The sequence below is a fragment of the Vigna radiata genome, chromosome 11, assembly GCF_000741045.1.
Source record: "Vigna radiata var. radiata cultivar VC1973A chromosome 11, Vradiata_ver6, whole genome shotgun sequence".
Lineage (NCBI taxonomy): Eukaryota > Viridiplantae > Streptophyta > Magnoliopsida > Fabales > Fabaceae > Vigna > Vigna radiata.
Window position 1 is genome coordinate 8,353,385 of NC_028361.1, and position 24,167 is coordinate 8,377,551.

The following is a 24,167-nucleotide window of genomic DNA, read 5'->3' on the forward strand; positions in this document are numbered from 1 at the left end:
ATGATTGCCGTTTAAAAATTAAGGTGACCCATAAAAAAATGATAAAAAATTATTATTTTAAAAAATAAAAAATCTGAAATATATTAAATTTGGATGTATTTTTTCCAGTGATATTAAAACAATTGAGTTTATGAAACAAGTTAACAAAGATATGAATTGATTTTAAGAGCACTAAAAACTAAACAATATAGTACAATATATAAATTAATTATTGAAAGAACTTTCGATTTTTGTAACTTAAAATTACACAATAATTTTTTAATGTAAAATTATTACAAGTTATGAAAAAGTATAGGTATTTTGGATATGTTTTATGACAAAGTTTTGTATTTTATAGAAGTTTAGGGATGCCAAAGAAAGCAAGGGGTGCGGAAAGCAATCGGAGAGTCAAGAATATCACCCTGGTGGTATCACTTTCAAAATAAATAACACAGCTTGCGGCATCAACAACATGCAACTCAATTCGGAATAAAGGGTCTTCTCGACGAACACCCTGGTCGGCGTCGAACACGTGGTCGCAGATCTCGAGCGTCTTCTTGAGGGTCTTCTCAGCCTAACGCCCTCCTCCGCCACTCCGCATGCTCCCGCCTCCCTCCTCTACCGCGACAACCCAATGAAATGAACGATCTCATCTTCAATTAAATAACAGACCGTGCAATAACAACAAGCTGCAACTCAATTAGGAAATTTCTGATAAACTCTAAAGGCTGATTCGCCGGAACCCTTCGTCCGTTCACCAACAGGCCAGGGCAGTATTCTGTTCTGCTGAATTTAATCTGGTCCGCGGCGAGGAAACCTAATTTGCGGCTTTGTTTTCTTTAGGGGACGAAGGGAAAAATTGCAGAGTGGAATAGGGTTAGTGAAGTTTAAATAGGGTTTTCGAGGCACAGAAGCACTAGAAGAAGGCAGTAATCGAAATTGATTTTGCTGGAGTTGTGTTTTGGAGCTGCTGTGATGAGTTCGTGCTGAATTGGGCTATAATTCGTATAGCTCTGGTCCGACAGCATGGGTTACGATTCGGCTAGCCCCTCGCAGGATGGGAGGGACGAAGGTAAGTGTCTGCAATCAAAATTGGGGAATTGTAGCATGGGAAGTGGTAGGAACAGGGGAAAGAAAAAAATGAAAATAAAGGAAAAAAAATGCTTCAATAGGGAAATGGGTTGCGTAATTGGATGTGCAGTCTAGTTGTTCAGTGCTGTAGGATCGGAACATTTTTTGTTTGCTTGTTCTGGCTGTATGCTATCATATCTAGGGCTAGAATTGGGAGTAGGATTGAAATGGTTATGCTGAATTTTAAGTTAGTGGCTATGTGCTGAAATAGGATATCTGTAAGCTGAAGTTCACGTGATGTTCTAGTATGTTATATGGTTTGTTGTTTGGTATAGTTTGTTAACTCCATGTCTGATGGATTTGAAATGATAGATGATGAAGAAGAATATGAGGAGTCTGGCAAGGGTAATCGGTTTCTTGGGTTCATGTTTGGAAATGTAGATAATTCTGGTGATCTCGATGTTGACTATCTTGATGAGGTAATTTTATGCCGCCTTTAATGTTGCATTTGCATTTAGTGGGCAAACCATTTAGAAATTCAGGATCGAGCTGATGCATGCATAAATGTCATGCTTAGATTTCTTTGTAGTAGTTTTTTTTTTACCAATCATAGTGTTTCTGTTATCTTCCTGGACTTCTATCTACATCTTAGATAGTTATACAGCCCAAATGAACTTTCATAGCTATCGTATATTTATAATTGGTAAGTAGAGGTTTTTAATTTACTAAACTTCTATTTTAGAAGATTTAAAGCCACTATATTTGAGATTCGTACTTTGTGGGGAACTTTTACTTGAGTCGTGCATTGTAAGTTCTAGAAAGCAAAAAGGAGGCATTTTGAAGCTTGTGTTGCTCAGTATGATTGTCCAAAGTCTAAATTATCAAATTACATGCAATTCAATTTTGGAGGATTTTAGTATTTCGTGTGCAAACTGCAAAGATTTATTTATTATTTGCTATATGTGTATTTGGTTGCCTGTTGGAGAACATCAGAAGTTACTTTGCCTTTTGGAAACGTCATTTCAGTGAAAATGATGTTTGGTGGTTGTTGGATAGGACCAATTTTGCCTCCAGTCCTTGGTTTTGACTAGAAGTGATAAAAAGTGGCTTTTTTTTTTTTTGGGTTAACAACTTTACTTTTTAATTTCATATCTCAAACTTGCATTTTAGGTAAAATACCTAGACATAAATTATTCCACTTCAAAATCAATTTTAACAAATCCAAAAAATAAGATTTTTCGTAATTAAATTTATGTACTAGGCTGCTGTTTTTACTTTATGCCTTTAACTATTTTCTATGACATGGGCATGCCAGATTAGGAATGATCCAGGGAATAATAAATTGAAGGTTCTAGGAAAGTTGGTCTTCCTAGAAAACAATTGCACAATTTATGATATGTATACATGTTATGAAAATTAAATTATACCGATTGTTGAATGACCAATTGCTTCTTGGTTTATTTATGCATATCTGTTTTGGTGAAAAGCTTTAAAGCTGGTGCTAAATAAGCTTATTTCTTCTTTAGGATGCAAAGGAGCATCTTTCTGCATTAGCCGATAAGTTGGGTCCATCACTGACAGATATAGATGTAAGTAAATCTAAATATCATTACCTGTTTGAGTTTGGAATTCAAAATACTCTCTGTGGAGGCTCTTAAGAAGTGTCTAATTATCAGATTTTCCTACTGTGTTTCTTTCCTTCAGTTTCTGTTTTGACGATGATAGTAATTTATTTGCAGTTGTCAGGAAAATCGCCACAAACACCACCTGACGTTGTTGAACAAGGTGAAGTCTGCCAGGAAAAAACTATATCATGCAGTTTTTGATATTCTGTTGGTATCATTTTTTTCCCTCATCAACTGAGAGCACTTCACCCGTGTTTTATTTCTACTGAAATTCTTTCCCACATGGCATATGTTTGGTAGAGAATATCATATAGCAGCTCATTGTCTTTCCTTCTGAAAGAAGAAAATTCCGAACATCTTATGAGAAATTCTGCCACTATACTTTCTATCACGCTCTATTGTTGATTGAAATTTGTTGGAAAATCACAAAATTTTGTTTCTCACTTCTTATTGATGACTCTTCCCTAATTTTGTAGTTTATAGTATTGTAAAACTGTTGAGCTGCTGCCATGTGTCATTTCTGTGTACAATTTGGGCCCACTTTTTCCCTCTCATGCTCTTGTGCAGAGCACAAACTCATTGCTAGTTTTTAATTAATTTTACCAATAGTCGAGTATGAGCTAAAAAGAATGTTTCACTAGCATTCCTCATGTTGTATGTATATATATGCATGTATATGGTATTGAAGGCTTAGAGTTAACACTTGGTGTAATTCTCCATTCTGGAAAATATTTCATGATTTTTTTTTGTAAAACTAAAACACCAGTAGTGATGTCCGAAGCTTGGGGCTAACGGGGCCAGTGGCACAAGTCAATAGAAGTAGATCTATAAAACAAACACATGTGACGTTTCGCGGAAGGGTTGCAACTGGTATTAATTAACTTGAGTGAATAATTGTCATTCATTAGCAGCCATACATTGTTACATATAGATATTGGTTGAACTTAAAATATGGGTCGGAGCTCCTGGCTTCTGTTTGCTCCAAAAGGATTTTCCTTTGGGGAAGTACATGTTAGTCCAAATGAAGATATATGAAATACTTCATTGGATTTTCTGGGATTTGATCTATAGAGGATGTTAAGGTTTTATGCAGTGGAGCTCTTTTTATGGTTTGTTGTGTTTCAAAGCAAAATGCAAGAAAATTACAGTGAGTAGCTCCTGCTGTTGAATTATTATTTGGGTTACGGATAGTTTCCATGATTTTTTGTTTTAATTGAACTGTTATCCTTGCATACGAGGTTCTCGCACAACCGAGTGTCAGTTTGGAGAGACTTCTCCACAAGCTCTCCTGGGTGAGAAAAAAAGAAGAAAAAGTGAAATCAGTTTTTCTGTAAATTAAATGAACTTGTGAATTGACTAATTTGTATTCACTATTTCCTATTAGCTTTACCAAAATCTGATTTTTAACTTGTGTAAGTTAATTTCATCTCTTAGAGAAAAACTAATTTCATTTTTCCTTATATTTTTCTTAGAGAATTGCTTAGGGAGAAGTTTTCTCTAAACAAGCCCTAGGTCTTCTTGAGTGGCATACCCGAAATTCAGCCATGGGGTCCCACAGTAATTTTTCTGCATAGTGCATTATACCAATTTTCCTTTGTCATCCTAAGACATAGTCGTGTGACAGTTTTCTCAATTTATTTTGAGTTACTTTGACAGATTTGCAGAGGGATTTGAGAGTATCTCTGCATGATGTACTGTTAATTTTGTTATTGTTGTTTTCTGTTGGGAGGATTTCTGACCCTTCTACTCCAACATTTCTTTATCCTTGGAAATTTCATTGGATAAAGCTAATGGACATTGAGGACATTTGTTGTCTGGAAAATAGTTTGAATATGACACAGTGAAGCCTTGTTTAAAAGAGCAATATAAGCATGTCTTTTCTGCTTTTCTGTAAAATAGTTTACTAACTTTGGATTCTTTTAATGTTAGACTGTGATGAAAAAGCTGAAGACGCTGTTGATTATGAAGATATTGATGAAGAGTATGATGGTCCAGAGACAGAGGCTGCCAATGAAGAAGACTATTTATTGCCAAAAAAAGAATTTTTCTCTGCTGAAGCATCTGTATGTATGGAATCCAAAGCTTCTGTATTTGATGATGAAAATTATGATGAAGAATCTGAGAAGGAGCAAGACTTTCTGAATGAAGATTCTAAACCTGATAATATCTCCTTACCTGGTAATAATTTTTTACACGAATTGCACCACCACTTTGTTGTTGTTGTATTTTGTCTGGTTTTAACTTAAAACATGAATTTACTTGTTATGTTGGTTTTTCTCCATATAAAAGGGCTAGAAAGATTGATTCTTGTAATCTAGCTATGGCATTTTTATGCAGCCTTGTTCAGATGTTGGCTGGAGACAGATTTATGGTGTGTTTGGATTTCAATTTTCAGTTTTCTTTGAACACTGTGCCAACATATATGAACCTTTTTTCTTGGATCCAGTCAGAAACAAAGTTCACCTCAAACTTCAATTAGCTTAAAAACTATGATGAGTTGCTTTTTATTTTTTAAAACTAGTTGAGTTCAACTCAACTTAATTACCTAATTGAAATCCAAACACATGTACTGTTATCACGAATGAGAGTGCTTCAACTATTTCACTAAAGTTTTTGTGGCTCTCTTTACGTGCACCTTAAATATAGCTCTTTTTCACTTTCACTGATGACAGGTTTTGAAGTATATGTTGTTTGATTGATATATTTTCCTTTAGGCATTTTGTTCACTACTAAGTGATTGTTTAATGACATCCAGTATTCTAGCTAAGCTGTGGATGAGTTTTTGATATTCTGTTTGATGCATGAAATTTAGAAATTGAATGTGCATGAGTGCGACTAGGAACACTTGTGAACAAATTTTATATATATTAATTCCTTAGCTTGTGAGCTGATTTTCTGAGAATTAGTTGTTATATTATGCTACAAATTGTCACTGTAATAAGTTTACTTTGGCTCTATACATTATTGCTAGCCAATATTGGATCTTAATTGTTAAACTATAGGAAATGGAGAGACATTGAGTTGAAATTGTGTATATCTGAGACAACAGAGGTGCTTTATTTGTATTGAGAAAATGAAATCAATACAATAAATAGAAGAGATATGATATGCTCTAATAAAAATATTAATATGACACAGGAATATAAAAATATTCCTAATAATATTTTATAACCTAGGTATTCCTTTTTCTAAAAGATTATTGAAGATATTCTTGATTATAAATTATCCCTGTCTTGTTTTTATAATTATAACATTCCTCCCTCATGCTGGAGCATATAAGTCATGTGCTTATATTGCTGTAAATATGATTAATCCTTGGTGAACATGTCTACCAACTATTTACTACAATTGACAAATCGAGTGGCGATATTTTCAAACTCCAACTTTTCTCTCATGAAATGATAATTGACCTCAATATGTTTGAAAGATAAAATTTTAAGCAGTGCGTAATTCTGCTTGATTGTAACATAAAAGGTGTATTTGGGAATTTTCTTCAAATTTAAGCTCTTGGACGTGTTGCTTTAGACATATGAGCTTATAATTGTCTAATGCTTTTTCTGTTTCTACTCTTGATTTTGCCAGAACAGTTTGTTTCTTACTTTTTTACAATATTAAGTTACCTCCAACAAGAACACGATACCTGAAGCTTCTATGCTTGATGACATTGCCAATCAATGTTAAGTACCAACCAATTTGAGTATTTCCCTCATCTTCATTAATAATGCCTTTAGGATTTAGGGTTTGTACAACTGCATCTCAATGGTCTTAATAAAGAGAGTTTATAAATTGACTTACTATACTCATTACAAAGACAATGTTAGGACGTGTCACAATGAGACAATTTAGTTTACTAAGTGTTTGTATCTCTTTGGTCAAACGATGTATTGCATATAAGAAAGAAATCAATATTGATATTGTTTCTTTTATTCCTATTAAAGAAAGAAATGAATAAGACGATTTATGGAATCAAATCTATCCTTTATAAATAAGAAAGGGTTGTGTTATGTGTAATAGTAATCTATTAAATGTATTAATTGTTGTTATAGGGTCCAATTTTTTGCAATAAATGATTAATAAGATCCTTACAGGAGTAAGTTTGACCACTTACTAGAAAGTATTTAAGAAATCAATCCTGGTTTTTTGTGTGTAGACTTTGACTATCAACCAAGTTTTGTATTTGTCATCTGAACCATCAATATTATATGTTAATTTGAAAGCTTGGAAATTTTAGGAAAGAAAAATAAAATTGCTTGTTTTCCCTTAATAAATGGTAGATGTACCTCATATCATATTGGAATCTTGCAGTTCACATATGCTAGCTTTGTTCTTTCAGAGGAGCAGGAAGAGACTTTGGTAGAGGCATCTAAAGAAGAGAGTGCTCTTGAACGTGAATTACATGTTGACTCACTGCAAAGTGAAGAATTGGATGCTGATGTACAAAAACCTGAGGAGGTATATTTCAATTTTGCCACCTCTTAAATATTTCTTTTTGGGGTTTGATATTTATTCTTCTTGAAATTATAATAGGGTTTTGGGTATGAAGGGATGAAAACAAAATAAGAGAGACTGAATGCACCTTGATTGATATTTGACTTGATATAAACAACTATCCTTTATTTATTCTTATACTAAATCATAATCTGAAGTTCCAGCTACATGAGGAAATAAATCATAAAACTAATATATGAAAATGAATCCCAAGAGATAAGATATTCTATGATATTATCTAGATATCATTGGATATTCTTCATATATTCTAACAATTCTCATGAATTATATTTAAGTTCTGTACTATTCTGATGATTAAAGGGAATGTATGTACTGTTTTGACTCTGAACCATATTTGACCTTCAAGTTGTATATTGAATATTTTTTATTAGATTACTTGTAGTCTTGCAGATGAGAATATAAGTGATTCAACTATATAGATAAAAAGATTTGATCAATGGCTTAGTTGATATAGTGTGGAGGGCTGATCTTCTGATTAATAAGCTGGGTAAATAGAAGAACATTTTCTGTTGTTAAGAAAACTGATTGATCCTGATATATCTTTTAAATTCGTTTAGACTGGATGCAATCTTAATTAGAAGTAGGAAATACTAAAATTGGTGTACTCATATACGGCCAAACTTGTCCCTAGAGAGAATTAAAGTCAGATCACATAAGTAATTTTTTGACTGAAGCTGCCTACTCAATGAGTGCATATACTGCATTACTTTATGTAGTACACTATATTGACCCTGAATGATAATCCAGTGTGTTTGTGTACGTTTATATATATATGTGTGTGTGTGTGTGTGGTTTGAGCCCATGAGCACATGTTAAGGAATTCAGTCCTTTGCCAATGTCACCCTAGGATCCTCATTCTTCATAGTTTTGTCCCCTTTTGCTTTTGATTAATTTTAGGGAAAGATAGCTCCCTTATGACCTCAAACCCTCCCCTCACACCCTCCCCAAAATGAAATATGAAGATATTAATCTGTAAAGTTGAATAATAAGTTGTTTCGAATACAAAATAATATTAATTCAAGTGGACAGCAAATTGAAATCTAAAATAATCTTGGGGACATTGTGGTGCTGTTAGCTCCTTTTATTCAACTCTGCCTAGTGGGCAAAATTGGTTGTTGTAGTGGAGATGTGGGACAAGCAGTGATATAAGCCTGTGCCAAACAGTTTTAAGTTTTTGAAGAGTTGCTACTTGAAATATGCATAGTTGCACATAACTCTCGACTTTGTTTTGAAAGGGTGGTTTTACTGGTCTATATACTATTTTATTTGATGCATTTAAAAAACAGCAAATAGGATGGCATTTCAGTTTGGTGCTTTGTAAAGGGCTAAAGTGGGGTGGGGAAGAGTAAAAGGATTTCTCTGTGATGTATGCATCAAATTGATGACAAGTTGGCAACTTGTGTGTGTATTTGCTATTAACTGTGAAGTATACCAGCTGTAGTACCTTGCTATAAGCCCAGCCAATTAGTAATGCTTGCACTAGCATATTTTTTCTATAACATTGATGATGATTATTGTTGATTGGATTAAAAAAGATCATGTTTGACTTTCTATTGACATTAATTTCTTAATTGATGAAACAAACAGGAAGGGACTGAAGTCCAGAAAAGGTCTATGGCTATGCCGTTGCCTATTTTATGTGTGGAAGATGGTGTGGCAATTTTACGCTTCTCTGAAATCTTTGGCATTCATGAACCTCTCAGAAAGGGAGAAAAGAGAGAACACAGGCAACCTATTACTAGAGGTAATTGGAGATTGGAAATGTTTACCTGAATTCTCTTTTTTTGTGTCAGTCTATTATATCTTTTAGGAGAGAGATGATTAGAAAATTAAAATTGTTGTTGCACTATTTGTACAGTATGTGAGGGAAATTAAGGGCTGCCAATGGTGAGATTTGAATGGAAAAATGAGTGCTATCTTTTTGCTGTGTTTGTATGTGGGGCTTCTGTTCTAATGGGCATTTTACCTGTCATGTTTACAGATAGATACAAGTCTTTGGATTTTACTGATGATTTTGTAGAAGAGGATGAAGAGGAATTCCTCAAGGGTTCCTCCCAGAGTCTCTCACAGACTAAACAGGTTTCTGTAGTTCATAATGATGTATCAGAAAGCAACGATGTTGACTTGGAGTTTCCAAAATTTGGGTTTCTTCATACTGAGCCCTCAGTGGCCAGGAAAGATGATCATCAATCGAAGGACTCGTGTCATAGTGCTGAACCAATGAAAGGGGATTTTGAAGAAGACCTTTCCTGGAAAGATCATCCTTTCATATGGACCAACTTTTATCCTCTTGATCAGCAAGACTGGGAAGATGAAATCATTTGGGGCAATTCTCCTGTTCCAAGTAATAATAATATTGAAAGCTGTGAAGTTTCTGGACCTGAGTTGGGAGTTTCTGGTGGCAGTGAAATAGAAATTGAAAGTGGGATCCAGAATATTCAGCTGGAGCATCACAAGATACTGGAAGATAAAGATCATAATGTCTTGCTCAGCTCTCCTGTCTCGTTGGAGGCCTTTGGCTCAAGGGATTCTTCTGAAGCTAAAACCAATCTAATATCTAGAAGTCTTTTTCATCCCCAACTTTTAAGGTTAGAATCCAGATCTGAAGTGGATAGTTCTAGTCTTCCAGATGGAAAAGAGGGGGAGATATCTAAACATAATCAAAGTGGTCAAATTACACGTTTTAGCAAGGCTATATCACAAAATAGAGACATGGTGGAGGGTTCCTGGTTAGACGAGATAATATGGGAGGAGCTTGATCAGCCTATGGTGAAACCAAAGCTTATCTTTGATCTTCAGGATGATCAAATGCACTTCGAAGTTTTGGATAGTAAGGATGGTGCACATCTTCGTCTTCATGCTGGGGCTATAATTTTAACTCGTTCTTCAAAATCAAGCAGTGGGGACTCATCTGAAGTACCAGGACATGGAAGTCAATATGGATGGCGATATGTGTCTAATGACAAACATTATTCAAATCGTAAAACTTCTCAACAATTGAAATCAAATTCCAAAAAACGCTCGGCACATGGTGTCAAAGTTTTCCACTCTCAACCTGCGTTGAAGCTGCAGACAATGAAATTGAAGTTGAGCAAGTAAGTATTTATTTGTTTGGAGGAGGTAGCTTTGTTGTCCGTAGCATGTTTTGGCTTAGAATATTATATTCTTTAAGATGAACTTCAGGTAAAATCTTACATTTAGAGGTAGTTGATGATTAAGCTACTAGATACCCAATATGGTGAGAGCATCATATCTCCACATGTTTTGTGTTTTCTATCGTTCTTTCCTCTATGCAATATTCTTGAATAATATAACTTCAGTCCACAGTTTTTCTCAAACCACCATCTTTTTGAAAAAATAATATCTTTGTTCATCTGTCGGAGTGTGGGTGAACTTTTGTTGTACACTTAAATGGATAGAGTCCATGATTTGTAGACTGGTTACTTGATGCATTATCTTCTTGTAGGTTTGTTGTTTATAATTTTTTCATAGTATACCAATTAAATGGATCTCATTTCACACGCTGATTCACTTAATATAAATACAAGTTTGCAGTTCATTTCTTTTGTCTCTGAACATTTCATGCAACTAAATCCCACTCTGTATACTTAACTGAACCTGTCTCATTCTCCACCATCAAATGGTGCATACATGCACTCTTATAATTTTACTGCATAACTTATTTTATGTCCATCAACATAGCTCCTTATCTATTGTCAAACGTCCCTGGTAGCAAAATTGCTGTAGAAATCTCTATCATAGTGCTTTGGATGATTTCCACCAGTTACAGCTTGTGGTGGATAGAAAGATTGATTCTTTTCATCTTGACCTTTGCATCAGAAATGCTATTGCAAAACAATAATAGACCTTGACACCCATGCTTTTATTAGAGAACGACTCATTAAATTTGAAGTTTGAACCTAGCTCACAGTTTCTGTATTAGCTCATAATCAGTCACCTTTTGACCAGTCCATTTGTTTCTGTTAGTTGTCTATAACAATGCTGATATTTCTTATGTTCTTTATCAAGTTCTTGCAAAACCTTTGTTGATTTGTGTATAAGTGAGGCATGCAAGTTGTATAATTTATATGGGGTTTTAATATCTATTGTCTACATGTGTATTGTAGATTTTCTGTCATTATAGTCTTACCAACTCTTTTGCAGTAAAGATATTGCAAATTTTCACCGGCCAAAAGCATTATGGTATCCCCATGACAATGAGGTTGCTGTCAAAGAACAAGGGAAATTGCCAACACAAGGACCCATGAAAATTATTATAAAGAGTTTGGGTGGCAAGGGAAGTAAATTGCATGTGGATACTGAAGAAACTCTCTCAACTGTTAAAGCAAAAGCTTCCAAAAAGCTAGGTTGTGAATTTTTCCTTCTATAATAAAATTTCTTATTTCTGTTATGGATTTAAAATCATTATGAGGCTGCAAGTTTGTTTTAGATTTTAGTGTACTTTCTCCCTTCTGTATGGCTGATATGAGATTTTTTGTAGATTTTAAGGCATCAGAAACAGTGAAAATATTTTATTTAGGGAGGGAGCTTGAAGATCAGAAGTCACTTGCCGAACAAAATGTTCAACCAAACTCCTTGTTACATCTTGTTCGTTCAAAGATACATTTGTGGCCAAAAGCACAGAGGGTTCCTGGGGAGAACAAGTCCTTGCGTCCTCCTGGGGCATTCAAGAAAAAATCTGATCTGTCTGTAAAAGACGGACATGTTTTTCTGATGGAGTAAGTGACTTGAAACTTTTATCCTATGTATTTTGAAGCACTGAATTAATATTAACTTATATGTTTTATAATATATTGATATATTCTATGTAGTTGCAAGCTTTTATATTTTATGCAATTTGCAAGAGTTTGTCTTCAAATCATTATGGGTCTATTTCATTAATTGAATTTGCATAATATCTGATTCATTCCCCTTTAAAGCTGTCAAACCTGAGGATCGTAAGATTTGAAGGGGATATAAAATTGTGACTCAAAGGTCATAACTTGAGTCATAAGAGTTATGAGTACATGAAAAATCATATTTATAGACTGGTGCATGCATTAAAAATAATATAGACAATAAACTAACTCGTAAGGATCCTCAAAGTAGTTAGCTTCAATACATAACAGAACTAAAAGCGGGTTAACAATTTATAAAATTACTCTCCTGCAAGAACAGAGAAAAGTATTAAGAGGAAAATACAGAGTAGAACACAGTGCGAACCAGTGATGAGGAGGGCAACATCGGCATGATGGTCATGAGTGTTGTGGTAGCTCACAATGGTGAGGCTAGTGTTCGTAGCAGCAGCATTAGTGCTTCAATGGCTATTGATAACGAGACTGATGGTTGTTTGACAATAGTAGCAGAACAAAAGGGCCATGTGATTTGGGTTTCTTTTTCAGGTCAACCTTTAGTCTTTTAACCTAGAAATGCGCTGTTTTAACTCTTGAGCCTGCGTGTTCAAACCAAAGCGGAACAATGTGGTGCACGATCCTGCAATTTCATGAGCAACCATGCAATCAGAGTACTGTCTGTGCCTCCTGAATCTGCAATGCGCATGTGTCCCTCAAACTCGCAGGAGTATGTGCGTGTATAACAATCTATTTTCTTTTTTATAATTTTTTGTTTTTAAGAATCTTATCTTCGATAAATTAATTTTCAGTGGGAAAAAAGAGAAGCACAACTATGGGGAGACTAATATTCTCCTAAATAAACAAAATGAAGAAGAACGAGAGCAAATGTCTTTGTATGCTCTATACTCTTCAAAGCAATATTGATCAGAGTGTATTCATTAGAGAATCTGTATATTATCAACGAGTCCACTGACATGTAGAAATGGGTGACTTAGTTTCTTCTTGCATATTCATTCATGGTCGAGTATCTTGTTCTGTTTTTTTCCACTGTCTGTTTTATATTTGTTAGGTTATTCTAAATTTTTCTTCTTTTCCCTTCGCTCTTGTGTGTTGGTGGTGGTGGGTGGGAGAAGTGTTGAAGGCTAGAAGGAGAATGGTACAGTGCCATTTTGGTTAATAATTAATAACATCCTTTGCATCTTGAATTCTCCTAAAACATTTTTGTTTTCACATATTACTGATGCTAAATGCAATTTTTTTCTTTTGCCTGGTGATATATCCATTTCCATTTGCAAGTTCTGGGTTGTTGACTTTGGCTGACTAAATTTTGGAAGTATCTTTTTTTACCAAACAGCCCTCCAACTTGTTACTTTGTTTGTTGTGTAATTTCATGTTTATATTTCTTCCTTGATTGAAATTTAGGTAAGACTAGGATCATGGCGTTAGATAGTAAGAGAAATTAGATATGATTATATAAATAGGGAAAGAATGGTAGAAGTATTCATTAACTTTGGCACAGTTGTAGAGAGGGAATCCCTAGGATAATAAAATTCTACCTACTCAGTTTCTGCCTTAACAATTTTGTGTATTAGTGAATACTCATCTGAAAATAAAAATCCTTGCAATTTATATTTTTTTTTGCATGTTCTAATGACTTCAACTCTATTATATTAGGAACAATGTTGCGGTTGACTTTAATGTTGTTTTTTTTTAATTTGTTGCCTGGAATGGGGATACACTTTTGTTTCTTCTTGGGACCTAGTTAAATGGATGAGGGTTGAGGATACCCCATTAGGATTCTAGGAATTGCATTTATTTTAGTTAGGGGTGGGCAAAGTATACTAAACTGTACTTAACTATAAATAATTATAGTTAACTATCAAATAGTTCAAATAATCTAAACTGAACTAAAAAACAGTTCAAAAAAACTAAACTGAACTATTTTGTAGTTCAGGTACACTATAATAGTTCAGTTAACTATATATTTAAGAATTCTGCGTTCAATACATTCTGCACAAAAGAATATGTTACAGCTTCTGATTTAGGTATATAAAACAAGTTGAGTGTTGATGAAGCCGTGCGACTTCTCCACAGTGACACAGCTATTTCAAACATGCAATGCCTACAAATTCAGGCCCATTTGCTTAAGCTATATAAAAGCAGACTGTAAATTATATAAAGAAAAAGTGAAATTTATAGAGGTTTTATGTTAATCAGAAGCTTACATTTGGTTATAATCATATGAAAAAAAAAAAACCTAGAAAAGTGATTTTACATATCATTTCTCAATAAATAAGTTTGGATTAAAAAATGTTTTCTTTTTGGTTCACGTTAAAAATTTAAAAATATAAACCACAATTACATTCATAAGTATTCATAGAAAATTCAAAATAGTACAATTAAATAATGTTGGGTGGGTGATGAAAAGCAGTCGACAAACGTCATATGTAATGAAAATCCACCGTATACATTCACGTACAACAGTGTTACACACAGGTCAAACAATTAATTCAGTTAACTGTACTGAAATATGTAAAGTTCAGTTTTTTTAAACTGAACTAAAGAATAGGTTAATTAGTTTTTAGTATATATTAATTTAATTTTTTTCAGTATAATAGAGTGCAGATAACTGTAGTATAATACAGTTTAGTAAATTTTGTCCAACCCTAATTTTAGTCTATTTTACAGTTCGGTTTTCAACTGCACTGTTGGTAGTTAGTTGTTAACATAGCTTTTTGTATCATGCTAGTTGGCTAGTAAGTTACTAATGCCAACTGTTAGTAACTGTTTTTTGTAACTAATGTACACATTTTAAATTGCAGTTTGTACTCCTTGACCAACACAATAATATATTCTCTCTTTCACACATTTTCTCTTAAGTTTTATATTTCTAACGGCATTGAATATGTTCTTTTTGTAGGTATTGTGAAGAAAGACCTTTACTTTTGAGCAATGTTGGAATGGGTGCAAGACTTTGTACATACTATCAAAAATGCTCACCAGATGACCAATCTGGCTCTTTATTACGTAACACAGATAGTAGCTTGGGGCACGTTATTTCTCTGGATCCTGCGGATAAATCTCCGTTCCTTGGAGATTTGAAACCTGGTTGCTCTCAGTCATCACTAGAGACAAATATGTATAGAGCACCCGTATTTCCTCATAAAGTTCCACTAACTGACTACCTGCTGGTTCGCTCACCAAAGGGAAAGCTATCATTAAGGCGCATTGATAAAATTAATGTTGTTGGACAGCAGGTTTGTAAGTTTTTGTTTGATACTGCGTCGTCTCTGAGAATTCCAGTGCTTTGTTGAGAATATCACAATGGAAGGAATAAAAAGTCGAATCAATATTTGTGATTTGTGCTAACTTGTTTCTCTAAATTACTCTTTGCAGGAGCCACTCATGGAGGTATTTTCACCAGGAAGTAAAAATCTTCAGACTTACATGATGAACAGGCTGTTGGTACACATGTGCCGTGAATTCCAAGCAGCAGAGAAGCGGCACTTGCCTCCTCATATCCGTGTTGATGAATTTCTCTCACAGTTTCCTTACCAATCGGAAGCATCATTTCGTAAGAAAATCAAGGAATATGCAAATTTACAGGTACAATAGTGTCACAAAGCTTGCTATTACAATATGAATGCTTAACAGAATTCTTTATGGCTTGTTTGGTTTATTACAATGAGTTCTATTTCCATTTTTTTTTTCAAAGATATGTATAGAAACAGTAAAATAACAATTCTTTTCATTGTTTTCTGTACAGATTTTTGAAAACAAGAAATAAAGTAAAAAAGGTGAAATTTTTTTGTTATTTACAAAAATAGGAAATGAAAAATAAAAGTAATCATTTTCTCGAATGAAACATTTTCATTGTTTTCAAATAAAAAGAGAAAAATGAAAATTTCTGCAAAATAGTTTTCTATTGGAATTACAATCTCAATTTGTTATTTTATTGTTTTCTGTATTCCTGAATGTTATCTATTACTGCAGAGGGGAGCAAATGGACAGTCGATTTTGGTTAAAAAGAGAAATTTCCGCATGTGGTCTGAGGATGAATTGAGAAAAATGGTTCTGCCGGAGCTTGTGAGTTATATCATATGACATTCGATTTGTTTTTATTTATAATTTAAGACATGTCTTTCTGTTGAAATGTACTATTAATAGTAAAAAAAGTCATTTAAAATTTTTTCTGGAGGTTTGGAGGCTGTTTTCTGAAACTTAATATTTGAATTGCATGATTTGTAGACTTCTTTCTGATTCATACTATGCTTTTGGATTGTAGAAATAATAAGGCTTCATTATGTAACAATGCATTTTATTGGATGCGCAACATTGTTATGCATTCTCACCTTGTATTGCTTTTATGATTGGGTGGTCTATAATCTACATGTTGCTTAGCTTGGGATAACTGCATGTCAATCTCCGTTCCAAATTCGGGTGCATTTTGCTTTACTGATTATATATCCTGTTATCTTGCTTCATTTAATAAGATTCCTTTTTGTGTTGTATTTATCTTAAATTGTTTTAGGTTTGTGCCTATGAAAGCATGCAAGCAGGCCTCTACCGGCTAAAACATTTAGGAATAACTGAAACACACCCTACAAATATTTCATCTGCAATGAGTCGGCTCCCTGATGAAGCAATAGCATTGGCTGCTGCATCACACATTGAGAGAGAACTGCAGATTACTCCTTGGAACTTGAGTAGCAATTTTGTTGCTTGTACAAGCCAGGTGATCTATGTTAAACAGTTTATTTGGCATTGGCATCTATCCTGGCTGTGTTAAAAATTTCTACTAAATGCAATGATCTATACATGTGCACTATTTGTTTATTATTTTCTACACGAATTTGAAACTTGGAAACATGCTATTGTTTTTCACAGAATCTTTTGAGAGGGTCGGAAAATTCTTGAGCAAAGAATATTTTGAATTAGATTTGACTACACTAAGTTTAGACTGAGTGAATTTTGGTCCCAAGAATTGTTTTTTCCAAGCTCATTAACTCGAGTGTGTTTAAGATGAAGCAAAAGGTATTCTGCTATCAATTTTCTGTTACCAAGTACCTCAAATTCCCATTTTTTACTTGGTAAATTTTTTGAATTATTTTAAACATTTTTTAATTCAAAACTTACCAATTAAAACATCAAATTTCACCTAGAATGAATAAAGTCTAATGAAATCCTCAAATCTCATGAGTTTCCTTAAATTTGATCAAAATTTCACTAAATTTATGACTTATAAACCCTTAAAATGATTTCAAATCTTGAGTATATTACAAGTTGTCAAATGTTCGATTAAAAAGTAATATAAGAATTGATCTTTAACTGAGCTTAATGTTGCCGTGTTAAGACTTTTGTTATTTGAATTGAAAATTTACTATTTTAGGGTTTGTGGTAGAAGAAAATTAAAGGCAGGATCAAATTTTCTTAATTTTTGAAGTGGATGAACTTAGTTGACTCAAGAAGATGGATTAAAATTTCTGGAGTGGTAGCTAAAGAAATAATAGAATACAATTATGTTTTGCAAAAAGATAAACATTTCACTTATCCCCTATATTTCCCCATCACTTATAAAAGCAAAAACTTGTTTTTCTAATTTCTTAGCTGTAAAAATTAAAGGCAGGATCAAACTTTTCTTAATTTTTGAAGTGGATGAACTTAGTTGGCTCAAAAAGATGAGTAAAATTTCTTGAGTGGTAGCTAAAGAAATAAAAGAATACAATTATGTTTTGCAAAAAGATAAACATTTCACTTATCCACTATATTTCTAAAAGCAAAAACTTGTTTTTCTAATTTCTTACCTGTAATTTATATTTTTCGACTTAATAATTGAGCCCAAAAATAGAAGTTCGCTGTAGTATGTTATAAAGGTGACCTCTTAAACTGTGTAAGTGTTATGTTGATAAGATGGTCTTTTTGCTTCTTGATATTTGCACAGGGTGACTTGTCCTGAAATTTTTTTTCTGCATCCTTAGGTTTCCTATAATTACTGCAATTCTTTCATTTGTTTACTGTCATATGAATTGAATAGAATTTGAATACAGGTGAAAATATGTTATACTGGAGTTTATAAACATGCAGGGTGTAGGGATAATTTGCTTGTATTCATAAAATTAATTTTCTATATGCTATTTATTTTACATTGGTGGGATACTTTTAGCAGGGTAAGGAAAATATTGAGCGAATGGAAATTACTGGCGTTGGTGATCCTTCTGGTCGAGGCATGGGTTTCAGCTATGCTCGGGCACCTCCAAAGGCACCAGTGTCTAGTGCAATGGTGAAGAAGAAAGCAGCTGCTAACCGTGGAGGTTCCACTGTTACTGGTACAGATGCTGATCTGCGTAGATTAAGCATGGAGGCTGCGCGAGAGGTGCGTGGTATTTTGGTGATCTGTTCTGAACTGTATATGCTTATGTAAGCTATAGAGCTTGATGTTAAAAAGGCTTTTCTTTCTGGTAGGTGATAGTTTTTTCACATATTGTACTCAATTGTGTTATGAAGAAAGCTGATATTAATAGAGAATCTTGTTTTGTAATAAACTTTTTCTAGCTGCACTTCAAAAATGAAATTTGTTGCAGCAATGTTTTTTCTCGTGTTGTATTCAATTGTGCTATGAATGAAGCTGATATTGATGGAGATATTAATGGTGAATCTTGTTTATGTACTGAACTGATAGACAAGCTGCATCTCAAAAATGAAAGTTACTGCAGAAAAATGTTTTGATATCTGTTGGAGTTCTTACATTTATTAAAAATACGACCACATTAAGGTATTTAAGTGGAGGGTAACACTTAGCTTGTAAATCGGTTTTGTAAGGTTAATGATCCAGATACAAATTTTAAGACAGTAGCAGTGTCTACGGTAGTGAATTTTTCTATTCTTAGTAAGTATTTGAAGCCCCTCAGATTTTCTATTCTTAATGCATAGATACTGTATTTGAAGCCCCTCAAATTTGATCTGGTTTTTGCTATTCTAATATTTTGCTGTTGAGCGACAGCAGATAGCATCACTGCTGCCAGCGTCTTACTCCAATTCCTATTTGGATGGATATGTGTCTTAATTATTGAAGTGTCCAGCTGCTGATCCATGATGCTTTCAAGCCAAGTCCATAATCTAACTGGAAAAGGACTAGCTAAAAAAGTGATAATTTACATTTTCAAACCCGAGTATAACAATGAGGACAAAATAAAAATACATTTCCTAAGTAGCTAATCTTTAGGCAGTTTATTATGTAACAATCTCCATGGGATGAATATTTAGAAGGAAGAATGACTTTTCTTCAAATTCTTTTCCCCCTAGAAACCTGCGGTTTAGAATAATCAATATGTAAATAAGCATCTTCACTGGTTAATTCACCGCGTAGGTCTTCTTCCATCTCATCATATGCTAGGCATTAGCAATGAGAATCACAGTTTGTTTAATTTGTTGTACAAAATCATGTGACACTAATAAAATCCCAACATAACCATAGTTGCTTAAGCAGCAAATTAATTTTCCACAACTCAATTTGTCTGGTTTTGCCTTATTAGTGTCTACTTGACTTTTGAATGCAATTATAATGATGGAATAGCGTTTTATATTTACTATGTACCATTCCTGTTTTTAATCTATGTTCTGCTCTTGTCCAGGTTCTTCTTAAGTTCAATGTTCCTGAGGAAGTCATTACTAAACAAACCAGGTGGCATCGCATTGCTATGATACGTAAACTTTCAAGTGAGCAAGCTGCATCTGGGGTTAAGGTTGACCCGACAACTATCAGCAAATATGCTCGTGGCCAGCGAATGTCCTTTCTTCAGTTACAGCAGCAGACTAGAGAAAAATGCCAGGAGATTTGGGATCGACAAGTTCAGAGTCTGTCAGCTGTAAATGCTGATGAGAACGAGAGTGATTCGGAAGGTAATAGTGATCTGGATTCTTTTGCTGGAGACCTGGAAAATTTACTTGATGCTGAGGAGTTTGAAGAGGGAGAAGAAGGTACAAATGACTTAAAACGTGACAAGGGAGACGGTGTTAAGGGTCTTAAAATGAGAAGACGCTCAACTTTGGCTCAGGCAGAGGAGGAAATAGAAGATGAAGCCGCTGAGGCTGCTGAGTTATGCAGGTTGCTGATGGATGGTATGACAATGTGTTGATCATTGAAGTATTATTACCAGATATTTTTAGCATTGAATGTGCCAAAGCTGATGTTTTTGGGGCTGTTGTAATGCAATGCCTATAGATTGTTAATTGGATCAATATTTTGAAATTGAAATCAGGTGTACTTGTCATATTTGACCATTTTTGTTTTGGGCGATAATAATGCAGATGATGAAGCTGATAGGAAGAAAAAGAAGAAAACTAAAGTAACTGGGGAAGAAACAAGATTGGTATCAAAGATGCAATCAAAATTTGCCTTCGACAATGCTGAACAAGTTAAACAAATAACAAATAGTTTACAATTAGATGGAAATATTCCCTTGAAAGAGGACACGATTACAGATCTTAGGGAGGTAGGATAATAATTAGTTTATTTACATTGTCCTGTCGTTTGCATCTTTGTTTAAACTGTTATTTCACAATTTATATGAATATTATGTGAAGACTTAATTTTCTATAAATGAGTCCTAATTTTATTTCATACTTTTGGCAGGAGGAAAATTTTGGTGCTAAAAAAAGCAAATCACTGAAGGTCAATAAAGCCAAGAAGAATGATATTGCACCTATTTCTCTTCCCAATAAAAAAATCAAATTGAATATGGGAGAAGGAATTAAGGTAAGTGATCAAATTTAATCTGTTTCATCACTCTCCTTTTTCTTCCTCAAAAAACCATTTCTAGTGGTTGAGTTTATGTAAAAAGCAACAGGTATTTTCATGGCTGTAACAAAGTTTTGACTGTTTTTTGTAGATTTTTTCTTAGTCTTTTAGTTGTTTATGTTGTAAAAATATTCTTCTCGTATTTTGAATTGTAACCCTAATTTGAGTGTGATTGCTGCATGTATATTCATTTAAAATTTAAATTTGTCATAAATATCTTTTCTTCTCTTGATTTTAATAACCTTGGATCAACCTTAGGCCAGCTGAGAAAGGGAGCTTAACCATTAAGGTCAAATCCAAAGTGTACATCATAGTAATTGCATTTCTTTCCATTGCATTATTGATAACTTAGGACTGTCCTTGTTTGCAACTATTCGAAACATTTATCAATAATTGCTAGAATGGAAGTAAATACATGGAACTAGTCTTCTTGATACTTGTTCAGATTGCAATACATTATTGTGTTTTAAAGATGTGCTAAAAGCTTGTTGAACTCTGTATGTGGTTGTCTGAGTTTTTTGTTTGGATTGTTCCAGGGAGATTATATTGCATTCTATCATCTATATTGTAATAATATTTTCAAATTTTACTCTGCTGCCTGAAATTATCTCTGATTTATGTATGCAGAACCAGGTGTTTAAGGAGAAAAAACCATCAAGGGAAACTTTTGTTTGTGGAGCATGTGGTCAGGTGTGTGTATCTTGAGTTGTCTATATATGTTTCTTAGTATTCCATCTGGGAGAGTCATCCTTATATGAAAACTGTAAACTTGTTTATCGAATATGAAATATATAAGTCTTAATTCTCAATTTAGATTTTTGTCACGTTGAATGTGTGTGTGTGTGTGTAATGGCAGCCTCCTTTGTATATGAGTGGATGCTTCATGGTTTGGTTTACAGTCTCTTTACTCAAACTTTAAAATTAGTTTATTACATGTTGCTTTATGTTCGATGCTTTTAATTAAAGGTATTTTTTAAATTCACTTTTTTTTGTGGCTGTGAGGATAAACTGTAACTAGGCAAGTGTATTTTGAAAACAGAGTGTGATCAGGAAACCAATGTAGTTCTGTATTTTCTACCTTAATAAAATCTAGCAATTAAAAATCCTTGATCATGTTAAAGTTTTACTCTCCACTGTTCAATATTGTGTTATAATTATTTCGTTTATGACCAGCCTGGGCATATGCGAACAAACAAGAACTGTCCAAAATATGGTGAAGATCTTGAAACTCAACTTGAATCTGCAGATATGGAAAAATCATCTGGGAAACCCATATCTGTGGACCCCTCCAGTCACTCCCAGCCTAAAACCGCCTCCAAAAAGTCAAGTTCGAAAAGCAACTCAAAGATTACTCCTGTTGACAATTCGGCAAAAATTCCACTGAAATTCAAATGTGGCTCCACAGAGAAATCTTCTGATAAACCTGTAACAGAGACCCTGCAGAACTCTGACAAGCCAGTCACTTCGGATTCAGAAACTGCAAAGTCTGCTAAGGTTAATAAGATAATTATTCCCAAAAAAGTGAAACCAGATGATACACAGGCTGAATCTCGTAAGCATGCTGTTGTTATAAGGCCTCCTACTGAATCAAGTAGAGGGCTTCCTGCTGATTCAGGTAGAGGGCCTCCTACTGATGCAGGCAGAGGTCAGGTTGATTATCAGAAGTTACCAATTAAAATACGACCACCAACAGAGGAGCAAAGTCACAAAAAGATTGTTATAAGACGTACGAAGGAGGTTATTGATTTAGAACTGGATAGTCCTGGTGGAAACACTGGACTTCAACACAGAAAGACAAAAAGAATTGTTGAATTGTCAAATTTTGAGAAACATAAACAGGAGACCGTGTATGGAACTGGAGCTTTTCCAAAATGGAACACTAAAGAGGACAGAAGATGGTGGGAAGAGCAAGAGAAACGAAGAAATGATGCAAGACTTAGAGAAGAAGACAGAGCAAGGAGGCATCACAAAGAAGAAATGAGGATGCTCAAAGAGCAAGAAAGGTTAGATGAGATAAAAAGATTTGAAGAAGATATCAGAAGAGAGAGGGAGGAAGAAGAACGGCAAAAGGCTAAGAAGAAAAAGAAGAAGAAAAAGCCTGATTTAAGAGATGAGTATTTAGATGATCCCAGAGCAAGAAGACATGATAAGAGAATGCCTGAAAGAGACAGGAGTGGAAAAAGGAGATCTGTTGCTGAGTTAGGAAAGCTTAGTGCAGATTATATGCCGCCAACAAAACGCCGAAGAGGGGGAGGGGGAGAGGTACATTTCTATGTTTGTTACTTCTTTTATTTAGTGGATATTTTATTTTCATGTATTGCATCTTCATACGTATTAAGTAGAAAGCAAATTAATAATAGATTGTCATTTGTGAATAAAATGTGCCCAGAAGGAAGAATGTCATTTGTGTTTAAGATTTAAGTAAAACTGTTATATGATTCTGGTAACAAATAGTTCTGAAGTACTCGGTATGTCTGCGGTGGCAATCTTTGTTACTATGCTTTTGTAGCGATGTTAGTTTGTTTCACATGGCTTGACTTGTATGTTTAATTCAATTTCTGTCTAAAGGTTGGTTTGGCAAATATCTTGGAGGGCATTGTGGAAACGATGGTTAAAGATAGGTACGAGCTATCGTATCTTTTCGTGAAACCAGTGTCGAAGAAAGAGGCTCCTGACTACCTGGACATTATAGATACGCCTATGGATCTTTCCAGAATCAGGGAGAGAGTACGGAATATGGAGTACAAGAGCCGAGAAGATTTCAGGCATGATGTTTGGCAGATTACTTTTAATGCACACAAATACAACGACGGGAGAAATCCTGGAATTCCTCCCCTTGCAGATATGCTTTTGGAATATTGTGATTATTTGTTGAATGAGAATGATGATAGCCTCACTTCAGCAGAAGCTGGCATTGAAACTAGAGATTCCTAAACCATGTCAAACTCAGATCATTAGTCTGGAGGTTTTGCTAGCGTTAAATCATTTTCTAAATATAGTGTAAATTCTGATTTATAAGGATATACCAAAATGCCTCCAGTATTTTTTTTAACGATATCCAAAGAGGGTTGAAAGTTGTGTGGAAACAAGGATGATGTATCAACCATGTAGCTTGTTAAATTTTCAGCGTGTAACAATGTAGGTTGAGGCCACTTAAAGGATGATTTTAGATGTTAAAAGAACAAAATAAAAGCAGAATAGCAGCAGTTATGGACGACATGTTTACTATTAGTAAAGAAAATACTTTAGTAGTGTACTTTTAAGTTTTTTTATAATTAATCTTTTAATCATCCTTTGATTGAATCCGATTCTTTAATTTTGTAATTGCCTCAA

The 24,167-nt window shown here is 34.1% G+C and overlaps 1 protein-coding gene and 1 long non-coding RNA gene across 5 annotated transcripts; both read left to right on the forward strand.

Moving 5' to 3' along the window:
- The first annotated feature begins 388 nt into the window (after window positions 1-388).
- Window positions 389-24,049, forward strand: LOC106777544 (transcription initiation factor TFIID subunit 1). 4 transcript variants are annotated; one of them, XM_014665146.2, is made up of 21 exons: window positions 389-1,051; window positions 1,423-1,529; window positions 2,577-2,639; window positions 2,790-2,835; window positions 4,605-4,853; window positions 7,009-7,127; window positions 8,772-8,928; window positions 9,166-10,279; window positions 11,349-11,551; window positions 11,686-11,923; window positions 14,958-15,294; window positions 15,434-15,643; window positions 16,031-16,123; window positions 16,569-16,772; window positions 18,204-18,410; window positions 19,669-20,155; window positions 20,345-20,529; window positions 20,670-20,792; window positions 21,462-21,524; window positions 22,008-23,096; window positions 23,403-24,049. In XM_014665146.2, exons 1-21 carry the CDS (start codon window positions 1,006-1,008, stop codon window positions 23,766-23,768), a joined length of 5,706 nt encoding a protein of 1,901 aa, XP_014520632.1. In that variant the 5' UTR covers window positions 389-1,005; the 3' UTR covers window positions 23,769-24,049. The 4 variants fall into 4 exon arrangements, with proteins under 4 accessions (XP_014520632.1, XP_014520634.1, XP_014520633.1 ...); XM_014665148.2 differs by lacking the exons at window positions 389-1,051; window positions 1,423-1,529 and having other exon boundaries at window positions 2,790-2,886; window positions 6,981-7,127; XM_014665147.2 differs by lacking the exons at window positions 389-1,051; window positions 1,423-1,529 and having other exon boundaries at window positions 2,790-2,886.
- LOC111240610 lies at window positions 11,933-12,989 on the forward strand. The gene is made up of 2 exons (XR_002666058.1): window positions 11,933-12,764; window positions 12,847-12,989. It is a non-coding gene; the product is annotated as an uncharacterized LOC111240610 (long non-coding RNA).
- Window positions 24,050-24,167: the final 118 nt, after the last annotated feature.

Excerpts from the sequence above, each read along its gene's own strand:
- LOC106777544 (XM_014665146.2), top strand. The coding sequence starts at position 1,006 with ATGGGTTACGATTCGGCTAGCCCCTCGCAGGATGGGAGGGACGAAG. Across the intron at positions 15,295-15,433 it reads TTAATGTTGTTGGACAGCAG|GAGCCACTCATGGAGGTATT; the intron begins GTTTGTAAGTTT and ends TACTCTTTGCAG. Across the intron at positions 23,097-23,402 it reads GAAGAGGGGGAGGGGGAGAG|GTTGGTTTGGCAAATATCTT; the intron begins GTACATTTCTAT and ends TTCTGTCTAAAG.